This window comes from Felis catus, chromosome C1 (assembly GCF_018350175.1).
Source record: "Felis catus isolate Fca126 chromosome C1, F.catus_Fca126_mat1.0, whole genome shotgun sequence".
Lineage (NCBI taxonomy): Eukaryota > Metazoa > Chordata > Mammalia > Carnivora > Felidae > Felis > Felis catus.
Window position 1 is genome coordinate 216845255 of NC_058375.1, and position 25630 is coordinate 216870884.

At 52.9% G+C, this 25630-nt stretch overlaps 1 protein-coding gene across 17 annotated transcripts in view; it reads left to right on the forward strand.

Moving 5' to 3' along the window:
* AGAP1 (ArfGAP with GTPase domain, ankyrin repeat and PH domain 1) overlaps positions 1-25630 on the forward strand; it is a 554841-nt gene that overhangs the window by 369371 nt on the left and 159840 nt on the right. For 13 of the 17 annotated variants that reach the window (XM_023259842.2, XM_023259844.2, XM_023259845.2 and 10 more), the window contains one exon: positions 17117-17275. The exons of the other annotated variants lie outside the window; for them this stretch is intronic. In XM_023259842.2, coding sequence (XP_023115610.1) covers positions 17117-17275 — 159 coding nt within the window. The remainder of the gene's footprint in view (positions 1-17116; positions 17276-25630) is intronic. 17 annotated transcript variants of the gene reach the window in all.

Below are 25630 nucleotides of genomic sequence, written 5' to 3' on the forward strand. Positions count from 1 at the left end.
TAAATTTTATGGTCTTATCTGCAGGTAGAGGTCTTCCCCGTTTTTAATATATGATCAAAATATATACACAGAATCAAATCAGAAGTCCTTTACTTCTGTGGTTTCTACTTTAGATATTTGGAAGGCCTCTTGAAATCCTGAAAACAGTTAACAATTCACATATGTATTTCTGAGTTTCACAATTTTATTGCCTGTTTTTGAAAAATATTTAGCCTTTAATCCATCTTTAATCTGTTTGGGTCAATTATGTGCAAGAATAAATCTAATCAAACTTTTTATTCAAATAGATAACTAATTGTCCTTTCTGTGTTGAATTGTTTTCTTATAACTGTATGCATCACCTTTATTGTACAACTAATTTAATCAAATTCACCACGTTTCTGGCCTTGAGACTCTATTCAGTTGACCTACTGTCTCCACATGATGTTATCATGTATGGGTTTACCACAGTGTCTCAGATTCATGACTCAGTCTGTTATCTGGTAGCAATATTACTCGTTCATTTTATTGTCGTTCTTGACTGTTGCCACTCGTTTATTTTTTCCAGTAAACTTCAGAGTAACTTGAGACCTTCCCCTTACCCCCCAAAAAAGAATCCCACGGTGGCTCTAACTGGCATTGCTTCTAACCTATCCGTTAACTGGAGCAACTGACTACTATGTTTGAGTTTCTTGTCGTGGAACACAGGTCTTGCCCAACTTACTCAAACTTAATATCCATCCCTCAGTAAAGTTCCAGGACTTCGTTTAGATGTATCGTGCGGATCCGTTCTGTTCATTTTTGGTGACGTGTGAAGCTGATCTTTTTGGGGGGTGGGGGAGGAGAGTGAAGGGGGCTGTCTATTCTATCACCTACTTGGCAAGAAGTAAGAAAGCTCCTAATCCTTATACTTTTTATCTCCAGCCGTCTTCCTGAACTCTTGTTAGTTGGAGTGTTTATTCAGATGTCTGTCTTCATTTTCTAGTATACGGTCATAACGCATCTCGCATTTCAAATATTACAGTGCCTCACCGTACGTCAGTTTGGTTTTTAGCCTTTACATCCAATGTCATGATTTGGGTACTTTACTGCTTCGCTTCCTGTTTCCTGTACGCTTCATCTTCCGTCGTTGTTGGGTCTGCCGTGTGTATGCCCAGTCCTGATGAGTGGTCTGGAGACTTGGGGGCGGTACAACGCCTTCCCTCCAGGGGCCTTGTACTCCACAGTGGTGGCAGAGGAGACAGAAGAAACAGAAACAGATAAGGCCATTGAAGTTGGCGATCAATGCTCAAAGGACAAAGGAGGCAAGGGGCTAGAAGATCACTGTGGGGGGGGGGCAGGGAGGTCCTATGTTATTGCTGGTGTTGGGAAATGCTTTGCCAGTCTTGGAATGTTGACCACATTTCATACACGAGAATGCTGGAAATGTGATGATCTTGATGTAAGGTTTTGCCCTGGGCTCGGGAAAGAGGAGAGAAACATGTCGAAGCAGCTCCCTTGCGTACTAATAACTGAGCTCGCCAGTTAAGCAGAGTAAATGAGCCTTCATGAAGGTGGGGTGGCCCCACGCTCCTGTCGGGCAGCTGTGGAATGCAGGCATGGTGGGCTCAGGGACGCATTCCGGAAGAGCCAACCCTGGGCATCCCCGCCTCCAACCTGATGTGGATGCTGATGCTTGAAAGAGAAGGGAGCAGCTTGGGAAACTCAGAGCTCTGCACAGTCACAGAGAAATGTAAATAAATGGCAAGGAATGTCCACTCTGACCGTGAGGGACATAACTGAAGGGCACCAGCCTGCCCGTGAACCCTGCGCTGTCGATCTGAACTGAACCTACCCGTCAGCATGTGCCACACCCGTGTCCAGAGGCCGCAGGGAAACCCCTGCATCGGCCTGATCGACCCTCAGGCTCTGACTCATAAATACGAGTACAGACAACCAAGAGGTCTGTGGAATCCAGCAGTAAAAGCAAACAGGGACCGAGAGAAACAAAAGGACCAGTGATCCTAGAATAAAGGGAGTGATACTGAGGGAGAAGGAAGGAAGAGATTAATTACTGTTTTCATAAAATGCAACAAACTAAAGATTATATGAAAAACCTGGGGGGAAAGACTTCTTGCAAATTAAAGAAAAAAGATGACAAAAATCAGAAATTCCGTAGATAGGTTAAATACTATAAAGAACATGGCCAAGGATACCATTGGTGACGTAGGCGTGCAGAAGAAGACATATGTTGGCGTCTTCTTGTCCGAAGAGCCTGGTATGAAGCTGGAGGGGACAGGAGGCTCTGAAAGCTCAGAGAAAATCCCAGAAAGCATCCCAGGTAGGAGGAGAGAGCGAGGTTACCTGCCAAGAGACGAGGTTACCTGTCGCCTTCTCAGCGCAAACACCACGTGCTAAAAAGTAACGGAAGAATTCCTTTCTAAGGACCAATCACTTAGGGGTGGCTGGGTGGCTCAGTTGGCTAAGCGTCCGACTCTTGATCTCAGCTCAAGTCACGATCTTGCGGTTTGTGGGTTCAAGCCCCGCATCGGGTTCTGCACTGACAACAGGGAGCCTGCTTGGGATTCTGTCTCCCTCTGTCTCTGCCTCTCCCCCACTTGCTCTCTCTCAAAATTAAATAAAAATAAACTTAAAGCAATTAAAACACTAAGGGCCAATCATTTTGAACCTAGAAGTCTATATGCAGGGCCAAACTACTATCAATCAAGTATGAAGATAGAATTGTTTTAGATGACGTATAGGAGTACAGAAGCCAAGTGACTTTTTGAAAAATCCGCTTAAGCATCTACTCCAGCAAAAAAGAAGAGGAGGAAGAAGAGAAAGAAGAATCCAGAAGATACTTAATTCAGGCCTGGTTAAGTCTCCCCCTCCCCAGGGAACCCTCCGCCTCCTCCAAGGTCACTCACGCAGGATGTCTGTGGCGTCATCTGTCTTTTCCATTGCTTTGGCTTGGAACCCACTTGGCCGTTCTAATCCCAGGCCACATTTTTGAGAATCCACCCAATTGTAATTGCAGATATGCTTCCAGAGAAGACCGTCAGATGTCCGGAACTGTTTTCCGGCCTGAGTTATTGGCCAGGCTGGTGTGGTAGAATGGTATCCACCGATGACGGAATGCAGACTCCTATCAGGTCCTTAAGTTCCTCTGACATTGAAGTAGACAACAGGACAATGTAATGGCCAGCGGTCGGGCCCGGGGAGGCAGAAACACTAACTTGAGTCCCACCTTCACCATCTCGGGACCTTGAACAGGTGTCTCTGCGAACGTCAGCTTCTTCCTCATCGTTACGGTGGAAAACGGGCCCACCTCCGCTCTTGTGAGGGTAACACGCTGCGTGCTGCCTTTCCAAAGCGTGGCCCAGGGCGAGTCTCCAGAAGTGTCTCAGGAATCCGTCATTACAGCTGTGCTTGTCCCTGGTGAAGAAAAGGAAGAAATTGTGGAATTAATTTTTCCTACATTTTTTTAACATTTATTTATTTATTTTTTTTTTTTAAGTTTTTTTTTTAACGTTTATTTACTTTTTGAGACAGAGAGAGACAGAGCATGAATGGGGGAGGGGCAGAGAGAGAGGGAGACACAGGATCTGAAGCAGGCTCCAGGCTCTGAGCTGTCAGCACAGAGCCCGACGCGGGGCTTGAACTCACGGACCGTGAGATCATGACCTGAGCCGAAGTCGGACGCTTAACAGACTGGGCCACCCAGGCGCCCCTAACATTTATTTATTTTTGAGAGACAGAGCATGAGCGGGGGAGGGGCAGAGAGAGAGGGAGACACAGGATCTGAAGCAGGCTCCAGGCTCTGAGCTGTCAGCACAGAGCCCGACGCGGGGCTCGAACTCACGGACCGCGAGATCGTGACCTGAGCCCCCCAGGCGCCCCTGGAATTCATCTGTTTTCATGCCACGCACTGTTGTTTCTGTAGCCTCTGTGTAGTCGTTGTGGGTTCGACACCGTAAACCCGTGCCGCCTGCAGACTGCGTGCCCCCTGCAGTGGCAGAGCGGTGGGCAGAGAGGAGCTCTGCGGGGCTTTCCGGGATCTCCGAGGGCCCTGGGCTCGAGGGCCGTGGCCCAGCGTCTCTTTTTTCCCCTGCCACATCTGGTTCTGAGCTGCCACATACCTCCCTGTCCTGAAAGGGTGTCTTTGTTGAGTATTCGGGACCACGACTGTGCTTTACCGCACCGGGGCGACGCGTGGGCCTTCGTAGCGGGGGAGACCTTGCCCCCTTGCCTCCCTCCCTCCGCTCCTGGCCCCCGGCGGTTTCAAAATACGAAAGAAAGCCGTCGGGAGGGTTGAGGCTGCTTTTCCGGGGGGGGGGGGGGGGGGGGCGGGGATCTGGATGTGTTTTGAGTATCGAGCCGCCGTTGACATCTAAAGTCTCCGCCATGCTGTTTTCCTCCACACTTCAGTAATCAGGACATCCAGCAAACCCATAAAAAACCAAACTAATAGCATGAATATTCAGTGACCTAGAATACTAATTATTGTCATGAATATTAATGTGATCGGACTTGCTTTTTCCTCTCCTCTTTCTCTCCCGTCCTCTTTCTCCCTCTCTCCCTCTCTCTTTTTTTCCACTTAGCCGGCTCTAAAGATGGGTCATAATGAGAGCATTTAAGAGGGAGCGCGCTCTCCGCCGTGACAGGGACTGGGGTAATAAGGAGAGCTTGATTAACGCGGTGCACTTGGGGGAGAGATGAGAGGCTTCACGTGGGCCTGTTCGGGGGAGGCAATGAGACACCGGCGGCTCTGTTACTGCTCCCGGAGATTAATGAGGCCTAAGAGTGCATTAGGAACAGTGACAAAGGTTTGATCTAATGGGCTCAGTCATTTTTCCTTTGAGTGACAGACGCACAGAAGTAATTGGCTGTGCAGAATGGCAGCTCATTGGCGGTACTTAAGGATACATTATCCCCGTTGTGTGGCCCACAGAGGCTGTTTATCAAAACTGCTCACACCGCAGACGCCGAGCCGCTAAGCTGCTGTTACGGCGGTAATAGCTATTACCAAAAAAAAAAAAATAATAATAATAATAACGCAACATCAAAACCCGATCCGTTGTTGTCTCATAGAAGCAAAGTTTTTCTTTGTTTAGTTTCACATGGTCCGGTGCCGGTCACGTGCGCCTCCCGGTCTGTCGGGCCGCCCCTCGTCAGCACCCCGGGGCTCGCTTCTCACCGCGTGCCGGCCTCCGTCACCCCTTCCTGTCGCACACTTTGGACTTTGTTTACAACGTTCATCCTCTGATACATAAATCGGGCGCCGCCGCTGAACCCCCTCCTAGCCCCTTGGTAGAACACTTGCCTGATTGGCTGAGAATTATTTCTCGAAAAAAAAAAAAAAATCCGAACAGCAGCATCCCGTGATACCTGCATCCGTGCACTAGGGTTTACCGGGAGTGGGTTTTGATGGCTATTTAACAACCCGTTATTTTTAGGGAAAGGAAGAAACGTTTTGTGGGGTTTCTGTTAGCTACATCTGTAACTAAAAGACGCGAAAGTTATTATTTTATCCTTTAGAAGAGCCCGGACATCTGCAGCTTCTATGAGACGTGCATTCTTATTGCTAGCTGTTTCTGTGTTTATACGTTTCTCCCACTGAGGTTTAGGCAAATATCCGTTCTGTTGCTTCTGTCATTCTTCCAGGCGTGGACCGTTGATTCTCTGTTATCCCCTCCCAGTTTCGTGAGCTCACAAATTGTGTTTTTGTTGAGTCCACACTAGTGCCCGTCACCCGCCAGGCGACATCTAGGAGGTAACCATTGAGGATGAGCACTGTTTGCTTTCCCCCGCCCAGCACCCTGTGGGCAGGACCACTGGGGACAAGTTCAGGAGCCTGCCTTCCATTTTTTGGAAGCCGTCTTCAATTATTTGAACTCTAAGTGGGGTGTTCTTTTCTGTAAGGACTGCCAAAAGCACCTCGATCGTGATGATTTCAGTTAAAAACCCTGGAAACGCTGAGCTGTCCGCCACTCTGGGGACAGACACACCTATAAGTAAAAGAACAGGTTTGGAAACTTTTTCTCCCTTTCAAAAGTGTGTGTGTTTGGTGACGAATAGTGTTTCAAGCTGGACCAGCAAATGGTCGGCATTTGAGGTGGGGGGGGGCAAAAAGGACCTCAGCCATCAAGAAGGCGGCTGAGTGCCGGCCTGGGCCTCGGGAAGGAGCTGTTCTGGGATAGAGGGGAGGCCACGATTGGCCCCCTTACTACGTCCCCATCCCCACACTGGCAGAGGAGGATCTTCAGGGAAGTCATGACGCTTGCCATCTCCCAACCTTGTGGCCCAGTGTTTCATGGCTTCCGCTCATATGGAGAACGTTCGCCTTTCTGGAGTATTTCTGGGGGGTGGTAAGACCCAAGGACATCCACAGCCAAGCAGTTCACCTCCATGCCACTGACGTGGTTTCTCTGTGAGCACCGGCTTCACGAGGACTGGAAGGGAGAGGGAAGGGGGCACTTCGAAAGTAGACCCACATGACCACCTCGGCCTCCTCCCTGAAAGGGAGAATAAATGTAGCGATAGCCAGAGAAATTGGCTCTCAGAACGGTGCTGGCGAGTCAAAATGGATTTTGTGCAAAGCACATACTGTATTTCCCAAAGAAAGAAGAAAGAACATCTCAAAGACGGAACCGTTACCCATCGCCAAGGAAGAAAGCGAACGGTTGAATGTAGTGGTTGGGAGTATGGAGGGCAAGATACGGACGTCTCAGGCATTCCGTTTCACAGAACCCTATTACACGAATGCTGTCATCATATTTTGTTGCTTAAAAGAAAACCTTAGTTTTGTTTTCCTCCTTGTGGTGGCACCATACCTCGTTACCGCTGCATCGCACGTGAGCTTGGCCGTGTCACCCATAGGAGTAACGGGTCGTAGCCAAACAAGCACGAGGTGCGCGTTGTGTAAGCCAGTGCAAGGAAGCATGGTGACGCAGGCAGGTCTCCATCAACACCTAGGAGTCTGTAGCAGCAGGTGTTCTGAAGCAGAGAAAATCGGGCAAGATGCAAAGAGTGTTTTTGCAGCGACGAGTGTGGTGCCTGATGACTGGGATAGACGGACTTTGCCTTTGGAAAAAAAAAAAATTTAAACCTGTTTCTAAGTACAGTCACTTAAGTGAGAACTGACCTTCTGGTGTGCTTAATATCTTGGTCTTGAATTGTCCCAGACAGCAATTGGGACATCCCCCGGGGTGCAGCGCTAGCCCGGAAGCGGGGGGGTGAGCAGGCCCGCGGGTTCCCTGGCTCCCCTTTCTTCACCGTCAGGTTACACCAGCATCCACACGGCTTGCACCGTGTCCCAAGCACACGATCTCGTTTATTCCTTTCCTTTTATAGACTGTGCCTCTGACCCCTTGGGCGTAACTGGTCATAATACTTCAGGGATTTTGGAAGACCGAGGGTGGGAGGCGCGTGCCTGCATTGCCCCAGCGCCGAGCGTGCACTTGGGCTCTCGCATCGTGAGGACGACGATACCAGCAAGACACAGGCGTGAGCAGGTGACCGCGAGCCACGTGAGGTATATTCGTGTCCTCGTCGTTAGTATCACCGTTTCTCCTCTTCCTCCTTCCTTGTCACCATCGCTGTCATTACATCCACTTTACAAATCGTGAGCTGAATTGTTTTCACGATGCCTGGGCTCCATCTTCTTCTAGCCCACTGGCCTAAGAAAATCAGCAACGTGTGTCTGGCCACACGTCAGAAGCCAGGAAGATATTAATGCTGTTTGACTCTGTGATGACTCTCCTGGGATTTTATCCAGAGGAAAAGCGTGAATAAAAGATGTCCTCTGCAGTGTTGTTTACACCAGTGAGAAACTGGAAGCGAAGCGATCCGGAAGTCGGAAAGTAGCAGTTACGTATCTAAAATTATTCTAAAGATGACGGGCCCTCGTGCGAAAATGGTTAGAGAGCCGTAATTAAGAAGCGGAATCTAAAATCACACCATTTCTGCAGCCGCCACTAAGAACATTTGATGCGCATGTTCAACAATGACTTGCTCTGTGACATGAGATTTTGGTAGACTTCTCGTTTATCTCACTCACTTTTGTCTGTATAATTTTGCCAGATAAGTTTTAAAGACAATAGAACTGACTCATTTTTCCCCCCTTGGCATCATAAGTAGAAGAGGGAGAAGTCAGAGTAAAGTGAGCTTTTTCCACATTTGAGGAGATAACCGCGAACTGATCCCAAGACTTGTCGTTCTGAGTGTGGCCGTGCGGTTGTGTTCGGTGGCAGTCACACTTGCTGTTACCGCCCAGTGTGGACCCCGTACGTGCTTTCTTCCCTGGTGTGGAAAACACATCACAAAAAAAGATACTCGGTAATCTCAGAAGCCCACGATTCGGTCTCAACAGTAGATGTGTTGAATGCACCCTTTCACAAAACAAGCGTCACGTTACAACAATGCAGAATCCTGGACGCCTACATCTTTAAGACACCGAATGTGTCCTTGGAAAAAAAATCCTCTTAGCCTGAAGTCTTGGTTGCCAAAAAGGAGGGCAGATTTCCAATGCAAATAGTGAGGCGAACGGCCCTGCTCATAGGCACTTAAATCACCCGTATCTCACTTTTTATGGTAGTGTTGTGAATTATATTCTTTTTGGGTTTATAATTAGAGGACGAACAGATGGCGAAGGCCTAGTTTGAAGTGGCGTGGCCGTTAGAGTAGCCTCCGCCGTCCTGTTCCGGTTCCAGCAAACTGGTCTCCCCGCCCACGCGCAGCGGGGGTCCACGCCCCAGGAGGTGTGCAGGGCAGCCTCACACCCAAGCTCCCAAGCTTTTGTAACGTCAGAAGCCAGGTAGGAATGAGAATTGACCTAAGAAAGCAGTCTCTATGGGGACGCCTGGGTGGCTCAGTCGGTTAAGCATCTTACTGTGGCTCAGGTCATGATCTCACGGTCTGTGAGTTCGAGCCCCGCGTCGGGCTCAGTGCTGTCAGCTCAGAGCCTGGAGCCTGCTTCGGATTCTGTGTCTCCCTCTCTCTCTGCCCCTCCTCTGGGCGCGTGCGCGCTCTCCCTCTCTTTCTCAGAAATAAACATTAAAATAACTAAGTAATCCCTGTGTGTTTCTGAGAGTGAGGACTCCAAGGGGGGGGGGAGGGTGGAGCTCCCATCAGTCCTGTCCTGTAATTATGATCTGTTTTTAAAAGGTCTGAGACTCCACAGTGGACACAAAGGTCTGGTTTATACCCACGCACTCAGAGACCCCTCCGTGGCTCTCGTGCCCCCCTCGCTCGATGCGCAGGAAACTTCAGTGGTCGATCACCTGTCGCCAACTCCTGCTCTTCCTCTGGCCGCGTAACCGATCATTCGGACGCCAAGTGTTCTTTTTCCAGTTCGAGCCTTTGGGCGGGCCAGGCTTGTTCGTGAAGACGAACCAGAACGGAAAGTGCAGCGAGCAAAATTCTGTACTTAAAAGAAATGACTGTTGACGAATCTTTATTTGAGTGCTGCGAAAGACCTTATATCTCAGAGTATATTTTTAAAAAACCAGAGCAAGCTACTTTTTATGTAAGAAGCCTATAGCTTAAAAGAGGAATGCTGCCTTTGATGTCATTTGGCGGACGAAAACATCCGCGTTCAATAGAGCCCCGGCGTCTTTTTCAGGCTCGTTGGAGACCAGTTCAGGCAACACACTGATCTTCATTCAGATATAAATGCCGTAGTCACTTTGAAATGCAAATTGTTTTCAGAAAAATAGCATATGGTGGAGGTAAGTACCTTTTCAAATCAACTCTTACACTTTAGGGATGTAAGTAAAGCCAGAATTATTCTTTGGGAAGAATCTGGTGCTTTTGACACATGGAAGCTCGCGCTAATCAGGCCGGCCCGTAAGCACACGCATATCCATATCAAGGCGATGGGGCTGAGGCCCCGTGGATTAGCATGGTAATGGAGTTGCCCCCTGCTAATCAAGGCCAGCAGCCAGCTGATCCGTAGATGGGGCGTTGGAGGAGACCCTCCTTCTGAGTTCAGAATGGGCCAGGTAGTCGACCCTGTGTTTCCTGGTAATGCAGATAATATTCGGGGGAGAGATACCGAGGCAGATCACAAACAGGTCTTTTCGTGTCCCCCCCGCCTACAGAAGCACCGTCTCCTCCAGCGAAGGGCTGGGCCCCTCTTTGAGGATTGAGGCCAGTGCACCTGTCTCCTTGTCCCACTCAGCTCTGTCTCGCATGCTCGCTGACCTGACCTGTGTATGCACAAACCATTCAGATGACCTACTTTTACCCTTTCGGGGGGTTGGGGAGACGTCGCATCACGAGAACGTACACAGAAAGCGCACAGTCCTCAGTTACAGCAGAGCCTGCGGGTGGCCGCCCTGCTGCCCCTCTTCACACACGCACGCTCCCGTGAGGTGGTCACCGCGGTTTCTCCCGCCAAGGCCCGCGTTGCCTGTTGGCCGTGGGCCCTCGGGCAGGCGTCCCGGCAGTCGGTGCCTGGTCTCTTCCGCACGTCCTTTGTGTGAAGCTCGTCCTGTGGTGGCCACGTCAGTAGCTCATCCCTCCCGCCCGGTGTGTGGGGCTCCCGTGGTGGGCAGACACCCAGCCAGCCCCGGTGCGGGCCGTCCCGAGGTTGACGCTGTGAGCGTTCTTGAACGTGCTCCCTGACATGTTTGGGCACGCCTCTGTGACTTCCGTCTAGACTGATGCCAAACACAGAGAGCCACCTTGAGAGAGAGAGAGAGAGAGAGAGAGAGAGAGAGAGAGAGAGAGAGAGAGAGAGAGGGAGAGACTTGGTATCAGACCGTTCAGGGGACACTTCCCGTGAGGTGAGTCCATCAGAAGGGAGTTGGGGTTGTCCTGGGACAGTGCGAGACCCCTCTTTCCGTACCATTCTGGAGAGAGAGGCCTCCGTCTCCCAAATCTAAAATAAGCCTGCAGTGTCCCGCGGAGTCTGTCCGGAACCTTCCAGCAGGTGTTCTCTCCCGCCCCTCGTACCTTCTCACGGCCCTTGTGTTCCTTGGCCTTGTGTCTTTGGCCATGTGTGGGCTGGCCCGGTACAGCCGTGTTCTAAGGCGTAGACTCTGTTTCCTTCACTGTGCCCGGCACACGGCATCCCGTGGGTCCAGGGTAGGGAGACGGGGAGGCCTAGGAGGTCCGTGCTAGGACGGGCGGCAAGCCTCCACCCCGCCAGCGAGCTAAGGAGCCAGCCTGCCTGTATCCGAGATGCCAAGAGTCCTGGCCTCAAGTGAATCCTCGCGGCCGTAGCAGGTGCCCAGGGCATCGGCCTTGTCGTGCACCAGTTTCACCAAGGGCCAGGGAACGCCAGCACGCACACTGGGTTGCATTGCAGCAGAGGAACCCCAAGTTTAGGGAACCCCGGTCTTTTACAGTGGGAGACACGCAAGCCTGCCCGACCCCGTGCTGTGGAAGGCGATGCCGTTACCCCGGACGGTAAACACACCTGCCCTCCTCTGGAGGCAGACGTGTATCCCTCCCGTCCAAGTCTGTTCACTGTACAGACGTCCCTGATCAGATCACCCACAACAAAAGGGCACCAGTGCCTGTGCCCCGCCACACGAAGAGACAGGAGATCACGGAGCAGTCTACGGGCAGTGGTGGGGCCGGGGTCTGGTCAGCACTGGGGGCATGGAAGGCGGGGATGAGGCGGAGGAAGGGCAGGAGAGAAGAGACGGCACCCCTCCTCCCACCCTCAAGGAGGCCGCAGCTCTGGTGCATGTCCCTGGGAGGAGGGGGGGAGTATCCCATTGGCTTCCTTTTAAGCCCTCTTGTCCGTTGACCCTGGCTTAGAGCTTAGCGAGACCTGCCTCTTGTCCCCAAGAGAAAGGATGTTCCAATCCAGCCTGTAGAGTCTGTCCCCTCCAGGGACACGCCGCCACGGCCACCAGACACGTGGTTCCCAGCCACGTGCTGTGTTCTTCCCCGGTCTGATAGCCACACTCCCGGTTTCTCAGCCACACTGACAGAATTCTGCAGCAAACGGACGTGCATCGAGGTGGGCACCTGCCGGAGCCACTCAGCCTGCCCGAAGCCTCGTCCTGCACTTGAGGCCCACTCTGACTGTGTTTAGCACAGTGCTCAGGCCACACTTGCGTCCCAGGTGGCCTTGGTCTTTGATCCTTAACTGCCAGGAAATCCGAGAAGTCATGGGCGTCTTTCCCAGCTGAGAACCCCAGATCCTCAGCCTTAATTAATAACTTGTTAACGTGAAATGAATTACCATCCATTCAAAGATGCAGCCCTCGAGTACTTGGAGAGAAAATAAAGTGATTTTAAGCATAGCATCTCCCTTACATGCTTCAGAGGTATTTTCACAAGTGGTGAAAACATCTCCCTGTGTGGTGACACACAGGGCAGACATCGCTGGATGCGTACGTATGAAAATCTAGAAGCAGGGGACAGCGTTGCCTGACCGGAGACAATTAGTGACATTTACTCAGGAATAGACGTGAAATTACGCGTTAGCCTTTGTTGGATGGCCTGAGTGTATAAAGTGACCTATGATGCCGTAATTAGATTTCGAATCTGTATAGTCATTGAAGATATTCAGGAAAACACTTGGGGGTTGTCGCTTTCTTGGACCAGCGGACTCACGCAGAGCAAGTAGAAAGGCCTCAGAGAGTGACCACTGGCCCAGGACCGCTCACACGGGGTGAAATGCTCCACGGGCCACAGCAAGCCAGTGAGACTGCTTTCACGGGGCCGTGACCAGTCTGCGGGCCACTGGTCTGCCTCAGAGTTAAAACCTGTGTTTTCATGTATTTACATTTAAAGGCACGTGCCTGCTTGTGTCGATCCCCAAGCTGTATGTTTAGGGCAAAAACGGTATTTTTTTTTTCAACCCTTCATAACTTTTTTGTTATGTCACACAGTTCATGGATCTCTCTCTTTTTTTTTTTTTTTAATGTTTTTATTTATTTTTGAGAGAGAGAGAACAAGAGAGACAGAGTGTGACCGGAGGGAGGAACAGAGAGAGAGGGAGACACAGAATCCGAAGTAGGCTCCAGGCTCTGAGCTGTCAGCACAGAGCCCGGTGCGGGGCTCGAACTCACGAACCGTGAGATCATGATCTAAGCCAAAGTCGGACGCTTAACACACCGAGCCACCCAGGCGCCCCTCATTGATCTTTTGTTATTTGATACTTGGAAAAGTTTTCACTGATGTTAAAAGAGAATGTTTATGAAAAAGAGGTTTCCTCTCTTGAGAGAAGATCGGAAATGTTTTACTTCTGAAATGAGATTCTTCTTACGCGTAACTGTGAAAGATTTCATAGCTCGCAGTTGCCAAAGATGAGGATTAGATGGGCTGCGCGGGAGGGCGGCTAGGTGCCCTGGCTGCCACCTTGTCAATTCAGAGAGCTCGGGCACGATCCCATTGCTGCCAGATAGTAAAACAAGTTTTCAAACAATGCCAGAAACCACATATTTTTAGAAGAAATCTCCCCAATCTTTAAAAAAGAAATCATTGCGTACCTAGCAGAAGTGCGTCCGTGAACTCACCCCAGACTTCTGGCCCCAAGTCTATGGATCTGTTTTAAAATGTTACTTTTGTGATTATGTGTCCACAAACATGCAGTCCTGTGGCCAGAACTCAGTCATGGGGTTTACCTGTAGTCCCAAGAGTTGGGACTTGGGTGTGGTTGGGACAAGGACCCTCACAGGTGGGAGGGCCCTAAGGTTCAGCTTTCTGAAGAATTTTGTACAGCTGCATTGGGTCTCACACCAACTCCACAATCAGACACCAGGAGCGCACAGTCTTGCCAGAAGGTTCTTCACCCCATAGGCCCCAGTTTGGTTCCTGGGGGGTCCCCTCAGGAGCCAAACCCCCAGCAGCTTTAAATACTGAACCTGTGCTTAAAATTTCATCTGACAATGGGGCGCCTGGGTGGCTTGGTCAGTGACTGAGCATCTGACTTCAGCTCAGGTCACGATCTCAAGGTCCATGAGTTCTAGCCCCGCATCAGGCTCTGTGCTGACAGCTCAGAGCCTGGAGCCTGCTTCAGATTCTGTGTCTCCCTCTCTCTCTGCTCCTCCCCTGCTTGATTGCTCGTTCTCTCTCTCTCTCTCTCTCTCTCTCTCTCAAAAACAAATAAACATTAAAAAAAAATATTTCGTCTGACAAAGAGCCGGAAGTTTGAAAACCAACAGACCAGCTGCAGATATACGTGAGCAGCACCATCAGGTAGACTGGCTTTAGTGTGTCCATTTTAAGGAATCTCCTCTCCGCCTTCTACAGTGGCTGTTTGGCCTGGAGACGAAGAATTTGTCAACCTAAGAGCAGCTCTTTGTCACATACCTCCGTTAGAATACCGCCTGTGTTCCTGTCAGAGGTCACACTGACTCCGCTGTGCTTGTGCACCCAGGTCCCTCTGGAGTCCTGTCACGCGTACGCAGGGTCAGACGCACTTGGAGAATTCCCTCTGCCTTTGGAGGGAAGCGTGTCAGGAGCGGTTTAGGCTGGTTGTGCTCTGGGAGCCACACTCCCGGGAAAACGAACAAGCGAAGTGTCGTCCTGGCGTCGTCGGCAGAGACCGTGAACTTGGGTTGGTTTCCCCAGCTGCTTTGGCCTCGTGTGCGGAAAGCTGGTGTAAGGTGATGTCTTGTGGGCAGCTTGCACACTGGGTCGTGACGCGTCACAGGTGTGAACGGGCAGCATAAGGGCGAAGGATCATCTCCTTGTGGGTTTCGGCAAACGGCAGGTGCGCCTGCGGGCGGTTCGGGCTCGGGGGGCCTGGCTCAGCAGTGGGGTGGGAATTCGTGGCGTCCTCCCTCTTTCCCTTTCCCCCTACCGCAGAAATGTTGGCAGTGTCCTTGAAGCCCCTGTCTGCTGAGAATTCACGTGATGACGGGGGGAATGGCTTCAAGGGCCCCTGGGGGGTGGGGGCGGGGGGGGGGGTAGTCCCAAATGTGGCTCTTGAGTGGAGGTGTATATGAGGGTACCCGAATGGAAGAGAAGGCCCAGGGTCAGAAGGTGTGGGCACCAGGACTGGCAGAAGTGGCACAGAGACCAGGCAGGCCCAGTGGGAGCAGGAGAGGGGTGCCCCAGCAAGGCTTGGGGACAGCCCACCCCCCGCAGCAGCTCACAGAGGAAGCCTGGTTCTACACACACCATTTCACACCCCTTGCGTGCACCTGCTTCCCACCGGTTGAGGCCAGTGGGTGCCTTCCCAGGAGAGCAGGGCAAAGAAAGGGTGCGGCGGGAAGGTGGCAGGTGGACCCGGGTGTGGACATGGGCTGCCGGGGGACACCCAATGGGAGCAAGCTCGTCGGCTGCCCAGACGCTGCCCTGTTGTCATAGGGATCTGGCCAAGGACAAGCACATCCAGGAGACTAAGGGCACCCTGAGTGTGGCGGATCCCGGGAGGAGCGTGCGGTCTCCCCCTTGGCGCCACCCCCACTGGCCTGGGCTGCTCCTCTGTGTCTGAGATGCCAGACACCTGGCCCCCCTCCCCAGGCTGCCGTGGGGATCAGCGCCGGAGCAGGTGCAGGACTGCTAGCCAGCGCCGTCATTCGGGATGTGTGTTTCCAGGACTTTAGGGACTGAGCGAGCGGGAAAATCAGAACCTCGGTGCTTAGGAGGGACGTGGTTAAACTGGCTCCTGACCCCGTGGGTAGACAGAGGAGCCCGAGGTGATGAGGAACTCTGGCCGTAGGTGTTGTTCCACGTCCATAGTGATTTCCGGGTACCTGAGCTCTAGCAGGTGAGCTCAGAATTACCTGCGGATCTTCTGAAAAGACAGGTGCCGGGGCCGGGCCTGGGAGTCTGCATTTCTAACGTGCTTCTGAGCGATGCTGTTGCTGTCAGGCTGAGAACCACACTTGGGAAGATCTGGGTCCGTCTTTTCTTCCTTTCCTGAGGTGTCGCTTTCAGCTTTTTTTTTTTTTTCTGGAATCGGGCAGACCTGCCTAGGAATAATTTCCCTTGTGACTTTCCAGATGCGCCCAGTTCAGATAACAGCCTAAAATCAGCCTCCTTTCTTAAGGTAGAAATACACTTTTTTGAAGCAAAATCTTTCATTTTCCTTGATCACTGGCTCGTTACGTTTGAGTAGATGATTTTGTGACTTTGCCGTGCTCCGTGGGATTATGATCAGGGTGGGGCCCGTTGTTTGGAGTGGAGCCCTGGTCCCCACCTCCAGTGCAACAGAGGCACCAGAATCACCAGGTGCTGTTGGAGACGTGCATTCTTTCAAGCCCCACCCCCAGACCTCCCGAATCAAAATGCAGACATTTTGAAGCCTCTGTGTTCAAAAAGCTCCACAGGTAATTCTGGTAATTGGCCAGATTTGGGAACTACTAATCCAGCCTATGTATTTAAAATCCTGTGCTATGAAAACCTTCTATTAAAGCAATCGAGAACTTAATTGGCTCTAAACTAAAACAGGGGAAAGTTGAAAACAAAACAGACCTAGCGCCTTTGAAAGTCTGCATAACCCGACAAACGACTTCGCTCCCAGCAAGGTGTGATTGGCCCGGCTTTAGAGAGAGGCACTTAATCATGTTTTTGAGTCTAAAATTGGTGTGACCAGACGATCATTCATTCTGATGCTGAGCACCTGTCTCATATCATTAAGCGTATGATGGGACCCTTTCCATCACAGCCCCTCTGTGCCGTGCATTCGCTGAGGCTGTTTTTCCTCTGCTCGGTCTCTTCAAGGATAAGAGTAAACTTAACTGGTTTAAAAGAGCCTGCGTCTCCTCCGATGTCACTTTTAGGAGCTTTGATTTGTGCTGATCATCCAGTACAGCTTCACCACGAAAGCCGTCCTGTGGCATCAGGCAGTTGGCTGCCCCTCGTGGCCGTTTTCATTTCGGTTGACGCGTCGCCACGGTGGGGCTCCTGTGGGGTTCGTCTCGCCGGCCTGTTGGGACTGTGGCTCTTCTTCCGTGTTCACCCCTGCTCCGCCTAGACGTGACGTTGTGTCGGCATCTTCGTTTGGGACCGTGCCGTGTGGCTAGGCTCCTTTACAGGGCGTCATTAGGCCCCTGAGACTTGCTCCCCCCGCTTACTCTTGTCTCGAATACCGTTTTGTCCGTCGCTTCCGTTTTCCACTTAGAACGCAGCCGCTCTCGGTGCCGGGGTGCACTCGTGTGTAAGCACGTAGGCCTCTAGACTAACTCGTGCTGGCTTCTGGGGTCTGCAGTCCGAGGTGGTGTTCACCTGACTTGTTTATTCCTAGGGAATGTCACTAGTGCGTCTGGGTCTCAGATGGCAAGCGGCATCAGCCTGGGCTCCTTCAGCAGCCGGCCGGACAGCATGCAGCAACGCTCCTACTCTGTCTCCAGTGCCGACCAGTGGAGTGAGGCTACGGTCATTGCAAACTCGGCCATCAGCAGTGGTAAGAGAGGGCGCGGCCCCCTCGCGGTCCTCGGTCGCGAGCCGGGGGCTGGACGTGGCGCCCTGACCGCCCGCGCGCTGAGTGCGGGCCCCGCGGGGCAGCTGCGAGAGCAGTGCGCGCGTCCCGTTCCATCCGTGGAGCGTGGGGTCCTTGACAGAGGTTGACAGAGGGTGCCACCCACGTCGCCCCACGTGTTCCAGTTGGTCAGGGAGGAGCGGATCGCATCCCCGCCTGACAGCTTTGGGAAGCGGGGCTGCAGACAGGGCGCGTGGCCTCCCCACGGCCACGCACGGGAAGGCGGCGGGACCGGGAAATAACACAGAATTTACGGCCTCGGCACGCTTGCCTGTGTGACCCCGTGTGCACTCTCACCACCGGTGCGCAGTTTACGTTGTGGGGGCTTGGGGGGGGGGCCGCGTCTGTCTCCTGTTCTCGTCGAAGGAAAACACGCAATTCGTGCTCCTTACGACTTTCCCCCAATTCCTGATGCACCCTCTGAATTTTGGAGCGTTCCCCTCCCACCCTTTTTTGGGGACGGCGGGCGGGGGGGGGGAACGTAAGTGTGGACGTCGGAACCTGTCTCGACACGTGTGTGCAGACGTGCATTAGGTGCTGGCTTTGCTGCCACACGCTTTGCCCGTGGCGTTTTGTCGACGGCCCGTTCACCGGTATTTAACGGAAATCCCCACTGTTGGATGCTATCTATCAGACAGGGCTTTAAAGTAATTTTAGCACGATTTGTGCTAATTAAAAGATTCAGCATCGGGTCTTCCCCGTAGACCCAACAGCTGCTGCGGCAGGACGTTTGCCGTGGGTAAACCTAATCCTGGCTTCCAGTTGCCCGGCTTCCTCTGGCATCGCACCATGCCAAGCGACCGCTGTAAACGAGGGCGTCCCAGCCTGGGCACGGAGGAGAGACTGAGTCTGGGGGGGGCTGCCGGAAAAGCCTGCGGCTTGCGGGCCCAGGTGGAGCGTTGCCCCCGTGCCCAGCACGCGCCCGCCCCCGGGGCCCCTTCCTCATTCGAAGGACGATGCCCTGGCAGGTGCGTGTGCCTGCTTCCTCGTCTCCAGGGACTCTTCGGGCGTCCTGCCTCTTGTCTGAACCGCAGCCAAGGGGGTCCTCGAGTCCCTGAAAACTAACCACCTACGGTCTCGTCCCTTGGAACGTGCCATCCGCGCACTTACAGCTGCCGCCTGCCTGGGCCTTCTCATCGTACAGCCCGTGCTTCGGTCAGAGCACCCCTCCCCCCGCCCCACCGCCAGGCAGCCCTCCCCCCGGGAGCGTCTGTCTGACCCGGTGAGTGGGCGTTCTTCCCCCGCCCCTTGTCATCCTTGGGCTTGGAGCACAGGTGTGGCCCGTGGCCTCTGTGACTGAACGCCTGCTCTTGTTCTCGCAGTGACTTTCCTTTCCAGGAGGAGCAAGCGGTTCACATAATCACCGCATTCTCCAATATTCGGGATCCGGTGGCTTTTCAGTCAGTATTAACCAGCCAGTTGGGTTTATTCTGTGGCCGCCTTTGTGCGGAGGTGTTTCCAGAGCCCAGCGTGCACGGCACCTTGTCGGGCAGCGACCTTCTAGAGCTTTCCTCCTCTGAGCGCATTGTGGGGCTACCAGCACAGCCTGCACAGAGTGACGGGGTTTAAGTTCTGCTCCTTATGCGCGGCGGGAGTTCTGTCTGGGGGAAGGCAGCGAAATAAAAGAGCTAGGTTCCTGAGAGAGACCATCGCCCCCAGCTTTGCCTCCCCCTACGCAGAATGTTTTCTAGGAAGGGCATGGGAAGCAGCATATTCGTCTAAATCCGTTCTCCGCAAGCTCTCTTCCGCACAGTTCTGCCTCTGGTGGTCGCCACGGCTCTCTGCGTCTGGCTAGGCGTGCGCACGCGGGGCGCTCCACCGCCCCGAAGCACGGGACTCCGTGATGTCCAGACCCTCGGTTTGGCTGGAAGTGTCGTCCCGCAGGAGATGATCGCGTCGGTCTGCACACACACATTTGTAAAGTCCCTGTAAGAGCCTGAGATCACCTACGTTCGCGCACTGTTCTTACCCCCACAGAGCGGTCTCTCCTGTGTTCACGCCCTCGAGAGTCCGTTTTTCCGCCACGCGGCATGCCTGTTAGCGACTAGCTAGGCTCCCTGACGCCACGGAGCCTGAACCCTGAGCACGGGCGATGGGGCGCTCGAGTCCGCCCCCACATCCGTCGTGCCGGGGGATCCGCAGGGAGAGCTCGGGAGGAAGCCCGGGGCTGGAATGGTGCAGGTCGTTTTAAGGGTTGTTGGAGTCCGTCGAGGAAAACTTCTCAACGAGAACGAGACTTGAGCAACGCTTAAAGGACCAGGTGCATTTTTGTACGTGTGCGGCCACACCGCAAGAGGAAGTTATCCTGAGCATCGAGGAAGTTTGGACAAAGGCTCAGAGAGGAGGAGAAGGGGAAACGAAACAGGCAGGGGGCGGCAGTGACATGGGGTCGGCGGGCACGCGCGTGGCTAACTGGGTGCAGACGGGACGAGAAGACCATGGGGAGGTCAGAATGGCAAAATCAGTTAGCGTCTCAATTTTAAGGCTTAGAGCTGGCGTCACTTTAAATAGCAAAGATCCGGAAAGACAGCAGAGTGCTGCCGGGGAGTAAGATTCCTGCCGTCTTACACGATCCCTCCTTATCTCCTGCATCTCCTAGGGGTTGGTGGCACATCACAACCAAGATTCGGTTGAAAAGGGGAACAGCAGCAGTGATAATAATAATAATGAGAGCTACTATTTATTGAGGGCTTCACGTGGATTATCTCATTCGATCCTCGGGGAGCAGATGCCTTTGATGGGTGGGGAAACTCTGGTCCGGATACGTACCGCCTGTCGAACGTCACACCCCGGCAGGGGCCGGGATGAAAACCTGGGTGGCCTGATTCCAGGTCTGAGCTCCACGCCGGTGCTTCTCCAGATGGGCTTTCCGGGCCAGCAGCAGCAGCAGCCCCCCGGGGACTGGTTAGAAGTGCCAATTCCTCGTCTCATCGTGGACCCACTGGGCCAGGTCCCGGCACCCCCACCCCACCCCGGGGAATGATGCTGCGTGCCGAAGTTTGAGAACCACCGCTCTGGCTAGAAATGCAGCCACCCAGACTCCACCGAGATTTGCTGGGTGGCGGGTGGGAGCCGCGTGTTCCCGGGACCCCCGGGGGTGCTCGGGTACACGCAGGAGAACCCCCGCCCACCACCAGCGAGGCTGGCATCACGACTTCCTGCTGGTGAACACCATCCCTGCCTTCCATGATCTATCAAGTGGCCAGACCCAGAGCAGTTTTTAATGAACACGAGGGCACGGGCTCTGACAGGCGACTTCAAGAAAACGCGTTTATGAATGGATTTCCAGACCTCAGCCTGGGCATCAACATTCTGTGCTGTGTTGGAAAATAATCACAAAAGAAACAAACATGCTTAAGTGCTCTCTCTCGTGCTTCTCCTGAGTTACAGTTGATACAAATCCCACCCTCTTTTTTTTAAATTTTTTAAAATCCTTTTATTTTTTTCCCCTCAAGTCTCTGGTGTGGGTGTCAGAATCATGAAAGCTTACGCTGTGCTAGCAGCAGGCACAGGGAGAAGGGAAGCGGCTTTTGAATCCAGATGCCCCTGAATTGGTGAACCCGCCTTCCCATTGTCATCCACTCTTATTATCAAATATGAGAACAACAACATTGGGAGTCCATTTCTCTCTGCCCCCTCGTCCGCACTAAATTAAGACTTTGGCTCCAGAGAAGTTTTCAAAGGCTGACCCTCTGCACCCATAGGTACCCCGGGGGGTTTTCTCTCTTTTAAGCAGCTGTGAGCAACTCCTAATTAGATAGATTACTACGTAGCGTGCAAAACCACTAAACAGGAGGCTCCGGTGAAATTAAGGTGGGTGGGGGGGGAGAGAGAAGAAGAATCCATTCTGTGAAATGGAATGCCCCACTGCTTTATGACTATTACTGTTGTAAGGTTTTACATTAAGTACCTGAGGTTTAAAATTAAACGTCTAATATAATTTGGCGTCGCTAACATGAGACCCGCATCTGCCCTTAGAGGAAATCCAGACAGCTCAGTTCAGGGTTTCAAATTGCTGTCGGCTGGCTTGCGAGCGGCGCAGAGGATTGGGTCCCTCTCCGGCGGTACGCCACATGCTGCTCGGCGTAATTTTTTAAATGCAGAAGCGTATTCATCTTGAGCCCCTGCATTGGAAAAGGCTGTTCCAGTAGTACATGAAAAATTAATTTTTTTACATTTTTCCTCACTCTCCTAAGTGTTTGACAGAAGTAATTTTTGCAGCAAGAGAGAATAAAAACTGGTGGCTGTAAATTCCTGTCCTGGAACCTGTTGTGTAGAGATTCTTTATGGACCCAGAATTGATCTACACGTCAGACCCTGTTGTGGTTTAAACTGTTTATCACCGTAATGGCAGCGGTGAGCCTGTGAACACCAACTTATAATCCTGGGTGAAAGAAATGGTTGTTTGCAGTCAATGAAGGGGCAGCTCAGCCATATTGATAGATTCAGAACAATTATCCCAGCAACAGCTATTGGCCGAGAGTTTTCTTGGATCCGATTGGGAGCCTGTAATTTTCGGGGGGATTAATCATGTTCTCTATAGGTAATTTTCTCTAAAGCGTTAGCCAAGAGTTCGCATTCCTGTGGGTAGCGGTGGGGGGCGGAGGGGGGGACCCCAGGGGGTCGTTTGTAGATACTTGGCTGTCATATCCTGCTGCGGGGCAAAATGTCCTTTCAGATGAATCACACCTTTGCGGAGGGTGCAGGCCGGGCAGGCCTGCCACACCGTCTCTGCCGGTGCCAGCCTTGGGCCAAGGGCCGTGACTTGCTGTTGCCATGGCCACGCGCAACCCTCTCCCCATCCCCCCAACACCCGTTGACTGTCAGGTTGTTCGGATGGCTCCACCCCGTCCCCCGATTGCTCTATTCCAACAGTTCATCTCTGCTGCTCTGGCTGGCCATCCCCGTGAATACTGCACTGCTCCAAACGACTCTCTTCCCTTCAGCCCTCCCTCAGCCTGCCTCCACCGGCCGCCAGACAGCCTCGTCAACGCCAGGTGTAAACCCCGCAGCCACTCGCACTGCCCTCCACAAAGGGGTGTGTGTGTGCGCGCGCGCACGTGTTTCCTTCCAGCAGTTTACTCCTCTCACTGCCAGAATCTGCTAGAATCTATTGTCGGACCCCTGATCCTGAACCCGAAGCCTTTGGGTTTTTTGTAACTTCTAAACAGTCTTTCTCATTAGGAGCATTTTGTTTCTTTGTCTGCCTGGCTGTTTTAAGGATAGAGGTTGGGAACAAGTTTCAGCGCTGCTCCCGCCTCCTACACTTCCCTTTGTTTTTCCCATCCCCGGGGCCTGGCCCAAGGGTGCTCAGGCGGCCCCGCGTGTGCCCTGACAGAGAGGGTGCTATGACGGGGTGCTGGGATGTTTACGTCCATCCGTCTGTCGATTTTGTTACAGTTAGAGCTCTTTTTTTCTCTGCTTCGATATTATGCTGACAATTTTGGCATGTCACCAGCAGGTGGTGGTAGTGTGCCACGGCCACTGGGACCAGGAGGCTTAATTTGTAGGAGGATTTTTGAGGGAAGGAGAAGCCCAAGGTGGGGACCGCCTTTGTTGTCAGTGGCCTCTCTGTTCCGGCAGCTTGACGTCCAATGTGCATTTTCTGAGAATCACTAGTGCTGTTTGATGACTGAGGTTCAAAAAGGCAGAGAAGCCCAAGACCACACTCACGATAATTAACCAAAATGCAAACCCAGGTCTTTCTGAGTCTAGAGTGGATAGTTTCCTCCTGTGCTGTTTAGTGCGTGCGTGCGTACGTGCGTGTGTTTAAGGGGGACGGATGCTTAATATTAAAACATTGCATCATAAAAGTTGTTTATCTTTATAAAGCTTGCTTTTAAAGGAAACCGCGTTTTCCCTTCTCTGGTTCTCCTGAACTTTTCCCTTTATCATTAGTTCCTCCCGGATCCTGGCTGGCATTCAAAAACCATTCCCTGGGGTTTGTCATCAACCTTCAGCTTCGCGCAGTGTTAAAGGGCCCGTGGGCTGTCATCTCTCAAAGCTGGACAGACACCCTGTCTCAGCCGCCGAGGTCTGCCCCCCTCACTGGGCCGGTCGGCCTAATTAAAGGGATGACCCGGTCCCCTCTGTGCTCCGAGCCTGCTTTCCTTTCTCTGCATGCGGCCAAGGAGAGAGCAGAGGCTTCCTAGGGTGACTGGCCACAGGGGGTAAAAGGTGTATTTTTTTTTTCCCCTCTCAATCAAAACGCTGTTACTTTGTACTTTGTCTCCTTAGTTCCTTCCTGCCAGCTATTTCTAGCAGCGGGTGCTGACCAGAGAAAACACTGCCCCCGATACCAGGACGGGGAGCACTGGATTTCATGCGTAAAGGCCAACAGTTCCCACTTTGCTTAGCAAAAGTCTAGGAACCATTTTAGACAGACAGTGGGGAAGGATACTGTTGCCAATTGCCTTGGCACCTGGACTAAGTCTTTTAGCCCCTCTGGATCTTCATCTGGCCCTCAGGATCTTCATCAAGACCAGAGGTTCTCCACCAGGGGTGATTCTGCCCCCTCTCCCCACCCCCGGGGACATTTGGCAACGTCTGCGGACGTTTTGAGTTGTCCCAGCCAAGGGGCAGAGGGGTGGGTGCACTACTGAGACCTCGCGGGTAATAGGCTACCAAGTACAGCGCACAGGACAGCCCGCCCACCTCAAAAAGTGATCCCACCCGAGAGGTCAGCAGTGCCAAGGTTGAGAGACCCTGACCGAGGCAATGACAACTTCAGGTCTGTGACCCCTCCCAGCCACCCTGGCTGTGCTCCACCACGAATTAAATAATCCTTCTAAAGGGTTAGAAGGGAAGGAAGCCCGTTTCCTTACTCGAGGGAATTACAGCCGCCAACCCAAGGCAGTGCCTCATCCCAGCAAGACTTTGAGCTTGGTCTCAGACCATCCCCCAGGCGGAAGACTGGGGCTAGCCGCGTCCCCCAGAGTCCTGCTGCCGCTGTGCCCGCCAGGATGTTCCCTGGCGTCCAGCAAACTCTCTCTGCTCTCCAGGCTCCAGGGCCCCACAAGATGAGGACCTGGCGCAATCCCCATTTTATTTTTCTTATTTTTCTTAATGTTTATTTTCGAGAGAGAGAGAGAGCACGAGCAGGGGAGGGGCAGAGAGAGGGAAGAGACAGGATCCGAAGCGGGCTCCAGGCTCCGAGCCATCAGCACAGAGCCCGGTGCGGGGCTCAAACCCACAAACCATGAGATCGTGACCTGAGCCCAGGTCGGACACTCAACCGAAGGAGCCCCCCCAGGCACCCCGCGATCTCCATTTGAGATGAGGCAGAGAGGGCAGCTGTGCGGCAGGTACTGGCCAGGCTGGATTCCGTCTCAGGCACTGCGCTGTCCTCTTAACCACCACTCAGCTGCCCCCGGCAGTGCTGTGTGACGGAGGGAAGGTCTGCAGCTGGGCCATCCCGGCCTTGGCTGTTGGTGGATCCATCTGCTACCTGTGTGGGGAGGCGTGGACAACACACGTTGACAGGCATAATCCTGGCACCCTCCAGATTTAGACGCCACAAAGTGAGTTAAGCTAACAAAGTGAAACCAAGAACTAGAATACTGAGTTCAGGTTTGGCACGGCATTTGTACAAATGGGGTGACCGACCTTGGTGGGGCCGACCTAGACGCTGCTCGTCAGCCAAGACACCATCGAGACTTGGCTGTGCCCTGAGAATGGGGGCCCTCGGACCGCCTCCCGTGCTCACCTCCGCCCAAACCTCACTGGGCTGCCAGAACCTCCTGCGGGGCCACGTTTCCAGAAGGCCCCTGGCATACTGGGAGGTGTCCAGAGCAGTGGACGGGGAGGCGGAGAAGAGTCTGAAACCCACATCAGATAGAGAAGACAGGGATGGGGAAGGGGCCTCCGGGGCGGGGGGTGGGGGGGTGTCTCGTACTGGGCTCCACATCTGAGGCTTGAGGCTGTTTTTTAGAAATCTCAGTTCCTGGGGCCGAGGGCTGGTGATGGGCTCCCCTGGCCTGGGGTGAAACAGCACCAGAACGTTCCCCCAGGGGTTTCTCACGTGCAGCCACAGTTAAGGTCCAGCTTTGGGGGGGGGGCGGGTGTGAATAGGGTGTGTGCCTCACGGTCACGATGAGCGACGTGAGCCTTACTCTGTAGACATCCCGAGCACAGAACCAGGGGCAGTGACTCGTCACAGGAAGGAGTGTGTGACCGTGTTGACACAAAGTAGCATGAAGTAACGTGACATCGGTTCCGGCTTTCCGTTCCCACCTCTTACACTGTCTTACTCCCCTCACGACCCTCTCTGTGCTTTACCAA